The 18169-nt window shown below is 40.9% G+C and overlaps 1 protein-coding gene across 2 annotated transcripts; it reads left to right on the top strand.

Annotated features, from left to right (window-relative positions):
• Window positions 1–10479: 10479 nt before the first annotated feature.
• wdr41 (WD repeat domain 41) lies at window positions 10480–17477 on the top strand. Of its 2 annotated transcripts, none has more exons than XM_086152407.1 (14): window positions 10480–10699; window positions 10793–10867; window positions 11494–11609; window positions 12881–12929; window positions 13025–13153; window positions 13230–13292; window positions 14002–14113; window positions 14236–14298; window positions 14628–14732; window positions 14823–15007; window positions 15356–15477; window positions 16061–16146; window positions 16746–16879; window positions 16968–17477. In XM_086152407.1, exons 2-14 carry the CDS (start codon window positions 10820–10822, stop codon window positions 17106–17108), a joined length of 1353 nt encoding a protein of 450 aa, XP_086008533.1. In that variant the 5' UTR covers window positions 10480–10699; window positions 10793–10819; the 3' UTR covers window positions 17109–17477. The 2 variants fall into 2 exon arrangements, with proteins under 2 accessions (XP_086008533.1, XP_086008534.1); XM_086152408.1 differs by having other exon boundaries at window positions 10568–10699; window positions 10802–10867.
• The last annotated feature ends 692 nt before the right edge of the window (window positions 17478–18169 follow it).

Consider the following 18169-nt stretch of genomic DNA (forward strand, 5'->3'; position numbering starts at 1 on the left):
TTATTAATATCTGTTTTTTCCTGTAATTTTTTTTAAAGATATTTCACAGCCACACGGCTAAGCTGGGTTTGTCTTTTAAATATTATTTCCTGGCCAGTCCAGGCTGTAATCACAACCATCTTGAAAACCATCTTCTTAACATGAACATCCCACTGCCAACCATGGCCGTCTCATTTCGGCCCGTTCCTCTGACCGGCATCACTGGTGGGTTTGATATGGTTTTTTTTTAGTTGCTGGGAACACATGTAATTCCTTCTACATTATTTTTCTCTGTAACCCCAGTGAGGGCTGGAAACCCGCTCATGGGACAAACCATTTCCCAACAGGGAGGTCACGTCTTATATTGGGGATTTAGAGGGGACACCAAACAGGAAATAACCAACGTAAGACTTTCCGGAATCCATCGCAGGGTGCAAACATCCTCAAAGCAGCAGCCGCTTCACGCAAATCAAAAATACAAACTGTTATGACAGAATACCTTAATGCTCCATCTCTCTGTACCGGAGCCATAACCATCCTATCAGACACAAAACCAGCAAACATTTTCAAATCTGCTTTATCAGCAGCAGTCAATTGTCACTGGACTGAGCTCCACCAATAGAATTGTAGGAAGTATAATGACTAGCTTTGGATTTCTGTGCTGCCTGCCGTACCGAGTGGAGTCAAGATGAGATTAAATTTTTCTTCCTTGAACTTTTCCAACATGAACGATCCGGGAACCCTTTAAAATCATAAAAACGTTCAAAACTGAGAACAAGCACAGCTTTTTAAACTGTATATTTGATTTTCACATCTCCTCCCACGGGATCCTCTCGCTCATGATCCTCTCATTGTGTGGAACTTTCCTCGCTTTCTTCTCAGATTTACCAGGATATTCTGTGAGAGTTAAGGGTCCTTAGTATAATCAGGGGCTTCAGACTCCAAATACTCCATCGGATTTAATCGTTTTTCAAGTTTTCTTCAAGCTCGGCTAACCGTTCCTCAGATTTATGTAACTGGAATGATGACGAGTAGTAAAAGCTGAAAGGTGTCAAATTGACAACTAGCAGCAGCAACACAAATAAACAGAAGTATATGAACATAGAATAAATAAACCTAGCGACTCATCCCAAAACACACAATGAACTTTAGGCGTTTTTCAGAGGAAACAGGGAAATAAAACCCCAAGTCGGACCCACTTTTGCTTTGACAGTCGTTTGTATCACATCCAGTGAAGTGATTTCTGGTTTCACTATGACACTTTACTCTGTTCTCTTTAGACATCATTGCTGTTTTTTGGCATGAAAAGTTTTCCTCTCGTTAAAAGGCATTATTGTAAAATTCTACCATCGTGTAGAATGAATATTGACTTCATTCTACCATCATTAGTTTTATATCTTGTCATTACATTGTCCACCCTGTTGGTCTGTAATAATCCATTGAATTACATGAAAAAATGACATCAACAGCCAAAATAAGGATCATTTGAAACGTAGGCAAATTAGCCTCCTATTTGCAAAATTGTCACAAATAGCAGTAAATTTCCACAAATGCACCTGAATGGAAGTGAAACTGGATCAGTTGATCCAATTAGAGGTTGAGGAACTATTTTTCTGGATAATTTGATCCACGTCAATGACACTGAAACCTCATCTAGACTGGTGTATCTCTCACCATGTCCGGCCTGATGTACCGTGGAGAGGAATGCTATTAAATTCAGCAACACTTGCGGGCTCTATTTTTTTTATCTTTGCAATCATATAAAAATATAAAATCCCATTAAAAAATCAGTTTGGGCCACACATATTGTTCTGATCAACTGAGAAAACCCGGCCCCTCAGGTTTTGGAGATTGGTGTTATACCCACTGGAAAACCTTGTCACAACTTCAAATTCATGAGAACTTTAATCTTATTTGACAGCCAGAGTCTAGGAGTGTCCCGGTGATTGTTATGCCAGATGGCGGCGAGAAAATTCCATTTGAAGGTTTTATTAATTTTCGTTAAAAGGGAGAGGTTCGGCCGACGCTGTCTTTGCCCTCCCACTGACGGCGCTGACTGACACCTCGCAGCTCCATCCATTTGTCATTGTTTGAGAAGGTCTTAATTGTATTACATGCAAATGAAGAGATTTGATTTTTGCCCATTATCTATTCATAAGAGAAAATGAACAGAACATTAGTGGGTCACCGAGTGGAGGGGAGGGGAGAGACACATTGAGGAGAGAGAGAGGGAGAGAAAATGAGAGGGAGCAAGAGAGAGAAGATAATACAGTAGAAAGAAGCAGCTTCACATGATTGTGCAGACCAGGGGTCCAAAAGCAGAGGAGGTGTTTGCAGTATTTACATATTGCAATAGATGACTCACAATTTACACGATGTGACCAGAAATGTGACAGAATCATCACAAATGTTTTGAATGTCCAGATCAATAATAATATATATGCATATGTATATATATGTATATGTGTGTGTGTATATATTCCTATCTATACACACACATACACATCTATCCGTCCATCTTCTACCGCTCATCCTGCACTCAGGATCGCAGGGGATGCTGGAGCCCATCCCAGCTATAATCGGGCGAGAGGCAGGGTACACCCTGGACTGGTCGCCACATACAAAGATAGACAACATTCACTCACTCAATTGGGGCAATTTTCCCATTTTTTCCAATTAACCTGCTGCATGTTTTTGGACTGTGGGAGGAAAGCGGAGGACCTGGAGAAAACCCACGCAGACACCGGGAGAACAGGCAAACTCCACACTGAAAGCACTGAAATCACATATATGTATACATATATATGATATATATACATGCATATATTTATATCATTCTGTGTGATATATAGATATCACGCATACTGTATGCACATATACACATAAATACTGTGTGAATGTACATGTATATATGTATATATACATGTACATTCACACAGTATGCATATTTTTTTTCAGTATTTTAGGGATCCTGAATACATTTGGGATCCTTCTGTTACCTTTTTTTCCATCCTTTCATCATCACATAAATTAATGTGTGTGTGTGTGTGTGTTTGTGTGTGTGTGTGTGTGTGTGTGTGTGTGTGTGTGCGTGTGTGTGCATGTGTGTGTGCGTTTGTGTTGCTTTGTGAGTAATTCTGTAGGTCAAGGCTGATAATTAACCTATGATGGCTGAAACACAGCGATTACAGTCATACTCATGTGAGAAATCAGAGTGACAGAAGCTTGAATGCACTCAAACATCCTCCCTGCTCGGCCTTGTACCATCATCCTCTTTATTATAGGTGCCATCTATATTCTAATTATTCTAATCAGGTCAGACATACACTATTTTCTGTGTCTGCCCTGGTATGATGCTTAATTCTGTCCTAACAACAGTCAGGAAATCTTCGTCCTTCTTAAAAGGAGATTTTCAAACATTTCAAAGTTTTTGAGTTGTGTCTTTACAAAAAATGTAAAACCCAGAGTTCCAGTTCCTGGACTTTTTAAGAAATCTTTTTTTGTGTATTTTCTGTTAATTGTTTCTTGTCTTTTTTCAGGAACAATGTAAAGGAAGCTTCTGTGATGGAGTGTACTTAGTTAATTCAGATGCAAAACACAGAAGGGCACGCAAGGGTCACGTGACTGAAAAGTAAAGTAATGTTGTTTTTTTTCTGATGAGAAAATAAATGACAGAAATTTTACAACATGTAACATCAAGACAGAATTTGTGATAAAGGCCCTGAAAGTAACAATAGATCACTGGAAACCCAGCAAGACATCACGTAAGAATGTACATCCTAACATAGCAAGAAATGGCTTTTAAACTAACCAAAGTATGGAATTAAATTAAAATAATCCCATAATTAAACCTTATAATTAAAAAAAGGTTAAAGTCAAAAACCAAAAAAATGTAACAGGTTAAATAGGAAGAGGCAGGAGAGAGAGGAGTTTCAGCTCGGCTGCCTGGGGCCGCAGTCAGCGAGACGTCACCTATGACCGATGGCAGGAATCAGTTAGTGAGGAGTGGAAGTGGTGATGTAATGGCCTCTGAAACATACAGCAGGACTGAGTATCAGAGCCTCCGCCCCCTTCTTCACCTCATCTCCCCGTGGAGGAGAGAAGAGGTTGTGATGATGGGAACTTTGTAATTCAACATTTAAAACTAGAACAAAATCCTCTCCGTCATTCATGCTGCCAAATAGGTGGAAACAAGAGAACAGCCCCTAGTGAATGGTACCTTTTTTCAATAGGTCACCCCTGCTTTATTTAAAGCCATTGAGTTGATATTCCAACTGTTTCAAAACCCCTCTATATGCACACTGAGACTCACGCATTCACCACAGGCAAAGCACAAACATGAAAATATAATACTGAAGATTTCAAACCAAAGGGGAACGAGATATCACTATAATTAGATTAGATATTACTATCATTGCTTTTTGACTGCTAATGTTTAGGTCATGTTTTTTCTCTGTCAAGACTCCCCCTGCTGTAGGGTTCCTCAGTGACCTATTATTGTACTATTCTATCATCTCTTCCCCCTTTGGGTCAGTGTTCGGTATTTCATGGCACTCTAATGTTATACTGATGACACTCGGGTTTATCTCAGTGACATGACAGATTGGAGAGCCCTAAATTTTACTCAAAATTTGAAACTGATGAGGTTAAAACTCAGCGTCCAATAAAGGTCACTTGGATGTCACTAATCGACGACGTCTAGTTAGAGATGAAGGAACAGCTTTACCAAAAGTAGACCACTGTTGCTAAATAGTAAGTACCGGTACATTTTTTTAATGAAAAGTATTTATCACTTTGTTTTCAAGCGCACTATTGCTTTTAAAATCATGATGAAGGTAAAAATGAAATAGCAAAACAAATTATAACAAATTACCCATTTTGTCATGACCCCATTTCAACACATAACATATATTTATAGTGTGAGAAAAGCCAGCATACTGAGGAGCCCCCATCAGACTTCCACAACACAAAAAGTAGATAATAAAGATAACTAGAAATGAACATATTGAGAAATAAACCTTCAAAATTTTGGTAAAAAAAGAAAGAAAGAAAAACTATCTGAATCTCAGCAAGGGGGAGCAATGGTGACACACACACACACACACACACACACACACACACACACACACACACACACACACACACGTCTACCTATTTGTGTGTGAGTATATGTCAGTGTGTCCGTGTGTGTGTGTGTGTGTTCTTTACTGGAAGGCGAACAAAAGTTCTTTTATTTTATTTGGGTTTTGTGAGCAAATATATCTCCACTCCCATTACTATAAACCAAAATCCAGACCTCTGTGTTTTGTTTTTCTGCTATCAGTTCCTGTCCCTTCTCCTACTTTGGTTTGGAAATGTTTACCCCAGTTTCAAGTTATAGATAAATGGATTGTGTCTCCAGCAAAATGAGGAAACGTTTATTTCCGCTTTCCTGCATGAAATCAATGCAATCTGACATCCTTGATACAAGCTAATTTTTTATTTTGGTCAATAGAAATGTGCAACAATTACAAATATTGGATATTGATTTTCTTCTTACCTTGGCTCATTTTATTGTAATGTTTTGATTTCATCTGGCTAAAATAGTTTGTTTGTTTGCTGTTTAATTGATGGACAAATAAGAGGCGGGGCTTGAGGACTGTTCTGGAAACCTCCCCCCGCTCGTTGGTGTTTTCTGACGCATGCGCTGATTCACTTGAAATGACAGATACAATTACATGGCATATCTAGTTCTGCGAGGACACGGTTATCATGTCTAAGACTGTCAAGGGGTTCCGTAATAATAAACCATGGCTTTCAAAGGATCTTAAGAAGTGTTTGAATCAAAGGGGTTGCATTATTTTTTTGAAAGGCGAAGTGGATTTAGTGACAGAGAGAGGAGGTCAGAGCATCCAGGCGAAGGCAGATTTGAAGTCGAAGGTTGGGCAGAGGGTTTTTTTGCAGGCAATGCAAAGCCGGCATGGAGGGAATGTAATCATGAGCAGGGAAAGGGAGCAGCAAAGTGTAAATGTAGCAGACTTTGCTGATTTTGCTAATAATCTAGACATTTTCTCCAGGAGGCAGGATGTGAAAGACCCCAGAGCAGGCTGCCATCAGATAATTCAGCCGTCTGACAAAGAAATAGTTGCTTGCCTCTGGAATATCAGACCAAATAAGGCATGATGGTGTAAGATGGAGCTGCTGAAAGGACGGCCTCATCAGCTTACGCGATTTTTCCAGACTGCTGAACGAATTTATTTGACCAAATCTTACAAAAACACCACTATCGACACAGCAAATCACAAAACTCTCTTGCAGTACAAAGAGCAGCTCAATTCCATTCGATTCCAAAGGTGCCTGTTAGTGCACGTCTGGCATTTCCTCATGTTTCTCGAATCCAAAATGAAATGAGCAAAGGTTTAAAATGAGCAAAGAATGGTCAAAACAGAGAAACACATTGTTCTTTCAATGATCCATGTCCAGATGGAGATACAGAAAAGTCATGTATTTTTTTTATCAAAACAACACAAGTATGTAAAATAAAAACCATATTATTATATCACATATAGATTATATATTCTATTATTTTAGCCAATGTATATCCAACTGTCCAGCAGTTAAGTAGGTAAGTAAATACGTAAATAATTGATAACAACAATAGTAACAACAACAATGACAATAAGCACATAATAATGATAGTAATAATAATAATAATGATAATCGTAATGGAGCAGAGCAGCGGCAGACTGGTTAACGCTCACAGCACGATGCGTTAACCGATTCTCCGGTTTCCTCCCGCAGTCCAAAAGCGTGCTGCAGGTTAACTGGAAAAAAAATGGCCAGCCGTGTGAGAGAGTGAATGGTTGTCTGTCTGTTTATGTGGCCCTGCGATTGACTGGGGACCGGTGCGGGGTGCACCCCGCCTCTCGCCCGATGGCAGCTGGGATAGACTCTAGCATACCGTGCAACCCTGAGTTGCATAAGCGGGAGACAATGGATGGATTGATGGAGGGATGGATGATAGTAATGGCCTCAGCTCCATGGGGAGCAAAGCTTTCGCCCGCTCTGCTCCCTAACTTTGGAACTCAGCCCAAACTGAGGTCTGCATTACTGACACTCTTCCTGCTTTCAAATCCAAACTGAACCCCCGGCCAGTTAAAAAAATCATACTCCCTGGAAATGCACTGTTCCATTTTTTATTGTGTTGTTTGTTTCCTTTGAACTGCTTTAACCTTTATGAAGTGCCCTTGAGTGTTAAAAAGGTGCTGATGAATAAGATGCATTATAACAATAATAACAATAACAACAACAATGAACATATCTACTTCATATACTTGTGAAATGAAATCAAGTTTTTAGATTTTATTTGGGACAGCAGGAAAAAATGATTTGTCTTTAACACTGTGAAAGCAAAGAGTGTTTGTGAATTTCTGCCTTAGCCAACTGTAGACTGCGGATGTACTATCTGTCCTCAGAAGTTTCCCTGGCCACCCACGGAGACTGCCGATGAACACTTTTCCTCCGATCGGCTTGTGTTTTGAACCCAGCGGCACCTCGGGGCTGCTCGCTGCCTGCGCTTTAGCCAAAACAAAAGTAGAGGACGAGCAGGACCGGTGCCGTAAATCAGTTGTAACACTCGGGCACAATTAACAGTCAGATCCTGACATTGATTGAGAACTCGGGGAACATTTTTAACAGCCAGCATGCAAATGTTTTTAATCAAGAAGGGTGCACTGCTTTGGCATCAGCCAATAAACGATGGGAAACAGGAGTGAGGGTGGCACCGTCGTGAGGAGCAAAACAAACTCTCAAAAAGCAGGGAATGTGGTCGCTAAATCAAAACACACGAAACAACTCTGGGCCATATGGAAGAGCCACCTTCAAGGCCGAACACTGAAAAATCAGCAGACACTCACAGTTGGAGTTGCTCCTGTCTGACTATTGATCGAGGTCCCACAAGCCCACCTGAATGTATTTAAGGAGTTTTCTACTCCACCTGCTACTCACAGGACGACTCAAGTGTGTAACTATTCTGTACCTATATCATCATCAATCAATGTTAACCATGTTGCTATAATCATCTAAAATATTTGTCTTTGTGGTTTAATGGTATTCTATGAAATCAATTACTAGAACAATTATTAGACAGAAAATTGGTCAGTTGTTCATATTTGTCGATGAAAAGACATGACAGATATTCAAAAGAATCTCTGATACATCACTTTCACATTATATTTTTGCTCTTTTTCAAAAGTAATTTTGTGTGTTTAATCTTTTTTTTTTTCAGATGTCTCAGAGACAGTTAAATAAACAGTGCCTCATCCTCCTCTCACATCTAAAACCCATCCAATCCGCCTCATCCGAGCCCTCCTCCTTTTTCTAGCTGCCCTTGAGCTTTTCTATTACCGCATGGAAAGCACCTTGCAGCCCCTGACAAGCGCAGCGGATCGACACTAAATCAGAAATCAGTGCCAGCCGCAGATCTGAGCCACCATGAAGGTCACAGGCCCGACACTGCGTGTCATCTCAATCGGGGGAGCAGGAGTAGACACAGCCAGGGTGATGTGTGACTGTGTGTGTTAACACAGCGAGGTAAAGCTTGTCGAGAGGAGGAAGGAGGAATTCAGGCAGGGGCGTCTCGTCGCAAAGGCAAGAGGGGGAGAAAATAAGGGGGAAGCAAATAAAGGAAAGCACAATCTGTGGGTCCAGAAATCTTCTTTTTTGTTTGATCTCAATGATAAAATAAGGGAATTGGTGTTGTCTTCCAAGCATTATGGTTTAATTTCAATTAAATACAAAGGGAGTCAATTTGTGGATCCTAAAATAAGTCCTTATAAGGTTTTTCCCTCAGATCTCACGGGATTGATACACACTGCTATCTAGTGGAAAGACTCTGTAACATCACCCGTTGCAATTCAACCTAATCGAACCTGCTGTTTAATTATGACTAACAGCTCATCGGTTATGCATGTGATGCATGTTAGGTTGGCATTTTTATTTCAAACATGCTCAAACAACAAAAAGGAAAGGAAAAAAAACGATCACGATATAAAATTTGATATAAATGCCAGAGGAAATATACAAACCAATTGAAACAATTCCCTTGTATGTGATTCAAATCTAACTTTAAATAAATGTAAATTAGTTTGTCTTACATAATTATTCAAATTTGATATACTGCATATAGAAGTCTTTTCTTTCTACCTTATTCACGCCTTCATCTACACTGAGACATTTATGAGTGCTCTCGCTGCCCTTAATCATGTTTGAAAATGTAAAGTTCTTTTTATTTGCAATTAGCTAAAAGGGGGCTTTTCAAAGTCCTATGTATGAGGAGTGGAATAATTGATTTATTCCCCACCCCTTTATTTTTTACACAACAGTAATCAATCAATTTCAAGCCAATTTTCAAAATCAATTTTTTTACGGCGCTGATTGTGAGTCATCTTTAAAGAACCTAATATCTGCATTGAAATGTTAGGCTATGCTATCTCTACTGCAACAGAAGGTTGTTTTATAATCCAGTAAGGTGTTTTTCTATCAAATATACTGGAGGAGCAGCGTGGTAAGTTCCTTCTGCCTCACAGCAAGAAGGTCCTTGGTTAAATTCCAGAGCAGCCTTCCTGTGCCTGTGTTTGTTTCCTGCAGGTTCTCCAGTTTCCTCCCAGAAATTGTAAAAAAAAAATTGGTCAAATTTGATTTCGAATGTACAATGTTTTCTTTCTGATGGTATGTTTTATGAATGACTTTTCTGTATTCAAAATCAAAAAATCTGCTTTCCACTCTATCTCCATATTTTTATGGTTATGAAGACTGGCAGTTGAAACAAATAAAGTGGAATATGGAATCTTGGGTTTCGGAGAGAGAAGATTGATATTTTTCAGCACTCTGTCTTTTTTGTTCTTGATAAGGTTAACAAGTCTTGAATCCTTGAATCCTAATCAATATAATAACTAATGATGCAAATCACCGATCGCCTCTCTGCCATGTGGTTTCCGATCAGTTCCTTTAACGTTGATGAAATCATGACGGGATTATTTTATTTTATGGGTTGAGAGAAGGTGACTTATCCACACTTTGTTCAATTTCAGATTATTGGATGTAATCATCTAATGTCTATCTTCAGACATTTTTTATTTTCTGACACACATTGGTGGAAGAAAAATATGAGTACATCTCTATCATAGCTTTCCATTTGTGATGATGGACAGAAAAAGAAATAATATGATGAAAATGAAATAATCTATAAAGGTCGGCGGGGTGGATATTCTCATAGACTAAAGTGTGATTGAAAATCTCCCATGAAGTGGGGGAATAATAACTTGGTAGTTGTGACAAGAAATATTAACAAGCGCTGAAAATCATAGCTGTTGTCAATATATATCTTCTCACATGAACATAGTAATCATTGAATTCCTTTTACAGGGAATAACAAGCGATGTGTTTTACATTTTCGTGCTACAATGGCTAGAAACATATTGAAATAGCAATTAATAATCGAACGGATCATTTTTGTCCACCGAGGCTTCCGTAGTTTGAGTCACATGAATGGTTTGTTTTTATCGAAGCCCAGTTCCCTTTATTTCTTCGTGTATTTGACAGTCTAAGAGATGATGTTTTCTAGCTGTAAAAACGAACATTCGGTGAGGGTTTTGTCGCCAATGTAAATAAAATAACCCAAAAAAGAACCAACGGACGAATGACGGGTGAAACATCACGGACGATCCCGTAGATATTGAACGTAAGCTAACGCCCGATGTTCAGTTTTGCTGCCATGTGTGTTTACGTGTTATCGTTTCACTAAATAACAATTATTAAATGTATATTTCATCAGTTTTGTCAGTGACTAGGAAGGGAAATCATGCTGCGGTGGATTCTCGGTGGACGTGAAGCTCAAAGCTCACTGGAGGTGAGGTGGGACGTCAACGTCACTTCAATGCTGCAAAGCTAATGATGTTCCGTTGATGCAAAAGTGTCAAATTCCTCCAAACAACTAATCTTTGTTTTTTTTCCCCTTTAAACATTTAAAAAAAATCAGCGAAGTTTGCTTCAAGTAGAAATAGAAAAAATGTTTTCAATATGCTATTATTAGTCATTAAATGAATTGATAATGACCTACATTTCTTGGAAGTGGCTTCTAATGAAGAAGTCCACTTTGGTGGGCTTTATAATGACAAAAGTGGCAAGTAAATAATAATAACCACAACTCTCACCAGCAAAAAAAGATACATTTATTTATACATGTGTATTCCATTTCTTGAATTAGATCTAAAACTTAAGATCAGTGATGAAAAATTGTGATGTTTACAGAGTCTGTATTTTCCCAAAATCCAGATCCATCCGTTTATATTGCGTTTAGATACTGTGAATTCCTTAGTTTTAAGTTTTGTTTTGAAAGGCTTTCATATTTCCAGCTGAAATATAGAAGTGCGTAGAACGCAATAGGTAGGGGCTAAAACCTTTACAAAAGTTGCCCTTTAAAATGGCATTGTATTTTGTGCCTGTTTGTCTCTGCTTTCACTCTCTTATCTGCAGAAAAGCCCGGTGTTGTGCATCGGAGAGGAACAGCCCAAAAACTGGTTCACTGAGCTGCAGGTGCTGAAAGGACATTTTGACATTGTTCGATTTCTGGTGCAGATTGATGACTTCAGGTAAGCAGACCACAAAACGCACCCCCCTTTTCTTCCCTCCCTATCTAACCTCTCTCCTCCACCCTTGGCTGGCCTCCATCTCCCTGTGATTGACAGGAGATCCTCACCTACAGAAAACTTACAGAGCATGACAAGGGTCCGATCATCACCGCCATGTGATTGTCTGCGCGCTGTACAGTTGCACCAAAGCCTCTTAATACTGTCCAGGCACACATGCACGCACACACGCACACGCACGTATAAAGGTTTTGCACCTGCGCTCCTCACCCGCCCGCATTGTGTAAGCGTGCCGCTCACCGGCACGGTAGAGTGAGTCTGCATAAATGCTCCGATTGGGATTGAGAACAGAGCTACGTGTATGTGTGTGTGTCGGGGGGCGGGGGTGGGGGGTGGGGGGGTGGAGGCTGCGTCACGCCTGGTCTCCTGGACTAATAACCCCCTCCTCTGGGTCTTGTCCTCCCTGCACACAGGTCCACAGTCGGGGGCAAAGGCCAGAAAATTCTCTCCAGATTGCTTTTGAAGTCCGAAAATGCATCCTGGACAGTTCCTTTCTTCTCATCTTATCTCTTTTTTTATCCGCTCATCCTGTTCGTCGATTTCAGCAACAGGGAGATTGTTGAGGGTCAGAGGGCAAGTCAAGGTGCTAAACCCCCCGACAGATGTGTTTTAAGACTCCTCTGGTGCAGACGGCCCCGCGGGAAATGACTCCTCACGCTGATAGACTGTCTCAGCGGGTCTCACTGGTCAAGCCGCTAAAGATGAGGCCTGCCAAGTGCACATCTCCTCTCGGGTATTTGTGTCAGAAAGCGTTCCCCTTTTCCAGACGTGAGAGACGTGCAGGTCAGGTACCTGACAGAGCCACCCTACCAACCTGAAAAACATGTTTTAATCAGCCTCCTGCCTGGATTCTGTGAACGGAGTGTGTTCTTATCGCATCGAGTTGGAGAATAACTTTTTTTTTCCCCCAATTTATTCATCACTCCCATGCTAGCCTTGACGCTGGAACGTCTGTGTGTTTGATCCGTTTTGAAACAGGAGAACAGAGATGAGATTTGACAACACTGTCTGATTCAAAAAAAACAAAACAAACAACACATCTCACATCGCAAGAGACAGAGGTGTGGATTTAATTATCCACATGTTTGAATTCTTTCAAACCATGCCAAACACAGATGACGAAGCGAGTAGCGCGCAAGCGGTGCGACAAACAGGCGCAGCTAAATTCCTAAGATGACTGCAAAGAAAGTGTCACAGATCTGGTCTTTTTCCAGATGTGCCTCGGCGGGGGATGACGGCCTCGTTCTGGTCTGGAATATTGAGGTAATAAGTTGCTAGTCGTGCGTTTGTGTTGTGAAATTGCGTTAACCAGCTAACTTGAAGCTGTTTTTTTTTTTTTTCCTCCATGTGGCTGTCAGACCGGCGAGAGGCTCCAAGAGCTCAGGGGTCATTCGCAGCAAATCACAGCCATCACCACCTTTACCTGCAACAATGGGCTCACAACGCACACCTCGCTCATCACCGCTTCCTCGGATCGAAGTCTCAGTGTATCCTCAGTCAGCCAATAAACGACTCACACGCCGAAGCCGGTCATATGTTATTGTCCTTAACAGGTTGGGTCAGCTGTGGGACCCTGATACCGGCAACAGGGTTCAGACCATTTCAGATCTTCAGTCGTCTGTAAAGGTAAATCATGGGGCCTTTTTTGGGTTTTTAAGGTGAAGAAAAATCAGCTTAGTCAAAGTAAATGCAAGAATCATAGGGGAATTTTCAATGTACAGTAATTATGTAATAAACCAAATGAAACCGTTTACATTTCTAAATATTTTCATATGTTAAAATACATTGTTCGAAAAAAGCTTCCATTTTTTTTACCCTTTTTTCAATTAAAACATTTCAATAATAAAACTCATCCCTCCCGCTAAATATCACTAGTGATGTATTTCACAAGATTTTCTGTTTTCTGCAATTCAGTGTTTTAGGGTTTGGTTTATTTCTCTGCAAAGGAAAATCCCAGTTGCCTTTACTGTCCAACACTTACTGCGAGAAAAAGTTATTTGAAGGTCCTTTTAGGATGTAGCCGCAGAAGCCGACCTCTGTATGTTCCAACATCCCGGAAAAATATATATCCTACTTGTTTCTTTGATGACTTTAGATCATGTCGTCCCACGCCAGCCAATCAAATTTGTATTGCTAAGGTATATCATTTAATTAAAATGTGACACATCCAATTTCAGATGGTAATTGCCTCCTTAAACCATAAAAACAGTCAATTACAGTGTTTTTATTGAACTTGTATTATATTTCTTTGATATTTTAGCATGTGTGTGTGAGAGTCAGTGGGCTTGGATGTGGAACATGGATTGGTGTCAATGCCGTTGTGTGTCTCTGCCAGTGTTTGCTGGTGCTGGAGCGACTGTGTGTATGGGTCTCCGGCGGAGAAGAGCTTTGCCTGTGGAACAAAGACTTCCAGCTGCAGTGTCACAAACAGAACAGCAGAGACACGGGTGAGGCGACTGATGCGACAGCAGCGACAACGGCGACGGCAAAAGCAACGGCACTCGACACTCACCATCGACTTCCGTTTGCACTTACACACTCATGGCGCCTGTGGTTGTGCGTTTTGCAGGAATCACGGCTTTGATAGAGCTGCCCAAGAACTACATCGCAGCTGCTGTTGACAAAGAGATCGGTAAGATCGGTAACCAAATTCCTTAGCAACCATTAGTGTGAACCAATTGATGGAGGTGTAACATGACAATACACCTTGAGAAACAAAAGGAGTAATTGTAAAACAAGGTTAATTAAAGTTTTACCCCGTCCACAAAAGGCGCCATAGAATACCTTGCTTTTTTTCCCCAAGATCTTGGTTGACTGGTTTGCACGAAAGGGCAAGAGTCATTTTAACCCAAATGTGCATCATATGTCATTTAGGGGTAAAGGGATTTTCATAAAATGAGCAAGATTTGACCGGAAGCATATTTGTCGCAGTTCAGTCACACATTATGTATCTCTTCTCAGTGATCTACAGGCTGACCGTTTCCACAGATTCCTCCATGTCATTGGGGGAGGTTCAATGTTTGTCCAACCATCAGGACAACATCCGAGCTCTCATCAACGTCAACAGTCAGTCAGCAAACCAACGCAGTGTACATCTAGCACTCCGGTGTTCGGTCTGTATGGTTTACATTCTGTTTGTGATCACGTGGCCCTCAGGTGAGCTCTTTGCCAGCGGCTCCCACGCGGGTGAGCTGATCCTTTGGGACACAGGCAACTGGAACATCCTGGCTTATGAGCATATCCTGTGGGAGGAGTCGCAGCCCAGCCCGCAGGGCGAAATACGCATCGGCGCTCCCAAACCCAGCGAGATGTCCATCCAGCACTTAACCACCAACGGACAGGTAATGGCTTTATGAAGTCTCAACACCAAAACTGACATTTTGTCAATGCATTTGTTGCAAAAGAGAGGAAAAGGAAGAAAACCCAAATATGGTATGTTTTGTATTTGAGGATGGAATCATGGAAAATCAGCAAGAGACTAAGAAAGAGTCTTCAAACTCCAAGCTGTATAAACAGCTTCCCTTTTTCCTCCATCCCAACCAAATCATGAGCTGACTTTACCCTTACAAATTCCCAAGACATGAAGAATGATCGGTCCACCTTTTTGTTGTATGAAACTTTTCTGCATATTTTACATATAAATGTGGTGTGAATTTTAAACCTTTCATTGTTAATTTCTGCATCCGTAGCTCATCCTTGCAGCAGTGGGTAGTGGTCTGTATGTGTACAGCGTCCCGAGGAGGATGGTGATGGCCTACAGGAAGGTGGCCCACGACTCCAACATCCTGCACACTGTGTTGTTGTCTGACAGGTGTTTACTATTAATAGTACTATTACAAGTATGCTTTTCAATTCTTTAACTGCTTTTATCTATGCACAACAGTCTTTGTGAACGCTTTGCTGGGCATGGCAGCAACATAATGACCGATGCAACACCAAGCCGTCTGCTTTATTTCCACCAGAGGGCGCCAGTATTATCCATTTTTACAAAATGAAGTGTCCCATCCTCAACCTCACAAATTCCCCCACAGTTGACTTAAAGAAATACACAAATCCCATCATGAATCACACAAAAATTCCTGGGACGGCACCCCAATTGTGTGTGTGTATGTTTCAAATCCATTATTTTGAATTTTATAGTAAAAAAATCTAATTTTAATATTGAAAAAATATGTTACTTAATTCCATGATGGATACGTATAACGAGTAGCAACATGACAGACAAAGGTGCATGTTTATGCTTTATGTTTACTACATTGTGACATGGAGTGTACATGTTCATGTGTACATGTGTGTGTTTTTATGTTAAGATCATAACTCATGTGTAGGAGTGAGCAATTTGAGAAGGACCCCCATAAATGGAAAATTCTGAAAAATTGATCCATGTGTTCCAGCGAGCTGATGTCCTGCTCCGAGGACGGCAGCGTGAGAATGTGGGAAATACAAGACCTGCCTCTGCCAGCTGAACCTGCTTCTCCAGGTAAATCACTGAAAACACACTAAAACACAAAAAAGTATATTTGTTCTTTATCAGTATGTAATTCTCTTAATTACCATTTGGCGGCTCAGTGAGCTTCCTGGCCCAAGGGAAACTGCACCTTTACTATTAGTTCATTTTCACCCTGATTTACCTGCAGTCACAGCTCTCTTTAGAGAGTCGGTGACTTTGAATGATCCTGCTCCACTAGTTGAATCAATGTAATTAAAAGCGAAGGCTTAACTGCTTGGACTCATTACTCTGTCATAATCAGATAGTGTTGCCATGTTACGCAACACTCCAGCACAGCTCGAGGGGAACGACTGAGCTGAAGGAGGAGGCCCAGGGCCCAGTGACCTCTTTCATACACAACTTTGTCGATTGTGCGTTTGACAGTGTTTGATAAATGTAACAATGTTGTATTTGTGCAGCCTTAAAGAGGGGTTGAAAAATTGTCTTGGTGTGTTGATGCTTTAGTTAGACTTCAGCTCATCTTGCCGTCCTTCTCCTTCAGGGACAATTTTTTTTTTCCTCGCAGGACACACTAATCCCCCACTAGTTTGCACAGTGTCCGATATCTTGATTTGTCTCCTGCAAACCAGGCTTCTTCGGGATGTGGAATTTCGGACGCAATAACAAACGGGCCAGTCCTCCTTCCAAGAAGATCACCGACATCCCCAACATCAGGATGCTGGAGTTGACCGGTGACCTGATCGGACACTCGGGTGCAGTCCAAGTACAGCCTCGCGTCACACAAATTGATATTATGGCTCAGGATGATTGATCGTGAATTCCAGTGACAAGATTTTCTGTGTTTTGGTCAGATGTTTGTGGACTTGAAGGAGAACGGTTTACTGACGTGCTCGACAGACCACCAGCTGATCCTCTGGAAGAACGGAGAGAGGCAGTCGCACCTACGTAGCCTGGAACTTTTCCGTAAATTAGAGGAAAATGGAGGGCTTTGACCTGTATGACCCATAGATCACTGCCGTAAACACAGTTTAAAGAGTCAGACTTGTTTTTGATTCTAAGGCAAATCATTCCCCCTAAGCTGATGGTTCAATTCCTAAAGGTTACATAAAGGCTAGAGGAGAATGTATTGAATGTTGGATGAAAAACACTGGAGACAGAGTAGAATAATAATGTGAAAAATGTAAACAAAGGCAAAAAAAATTGTGAGGAAATGTTTTGCCAGCAGCCATACGAGTGCCAAGTTGTAATTGTTGAAGTACTTTTTGTGAAGGGGGCTCAACAGTTATTTTTGTTGTTATTTTGTGGTGACTGAATGCTATCAAGGAATGCAAATCAAATAAAATGATGTGACTGAAGTGCAACCATAGTCACTGCAAACTAAGTTATGACTAACATCCTGAAAAGCCACCAACCTAAGGAAATACAGATTGACTTTTCTTAACCAGTAACTAGCTGCAGTTTATACTTCACTGCTAATAAAACATTAATTATTTGTAAATAATTTTTTTGGTAACTACTTGGAATTTATCAGAGGAAGTTAAACGCAGATGGCTGCGTCAGGAAGGGCATCTGGCGTAAAACCTTTGCCAAAACCAAGTAAGTGAATCAAACCTAACAATCTCATACTGGATCGGCTGAAGCACGTGTTAACAACGAACGCCAATGGTACCAATAACCTACAGGGTACCAGTGGAAATTGGGCGATTGTGGGTCAAAGAAGGAGAGGAGGATGGCGTTTTCGGAAGCAGAGAGAGAAGAGGAAAGGCAAGAGTCTGGGACTAAGTTCGGACTTTGAATATTGGCAAGATGACAGGGAAAGGTAGAGTTGTTTGACATGAATCAGAGAAGGGAGGTGGATATGCTGTGTGTCAGGAAAAAATGTAGTGAGGCCACAAGCTAAGAAGCAGGTTGTAAGTTGTACTATCATGGTACTGACAGGAAGAGAAATGGAGTAAGTGTTATCTTGAAGGAGGAGTTTGTTAGGAATGTTCTGGAGGTGAAAAGAGTGTCAGAAAGACCTATGTGTCTGAAATTGGAAATTGAAGGTGTGAAG

This window comes from Fistularia commersonii, chromosome 9 (assembly GCF_037954325.1).
Source record: "Fistularia commersonii isolate RoL2024-O1a breed Wild chromosome 9, RoL_Fcom_v1.0, whole genome shotgun sequence".
Taxonomy (NCBI): Eukaryota; Metazoa; Chordata; class Actinopteri; order Syngnathiformes; family Fistulariidae; genus Fistularia; species Fistularia commersonii.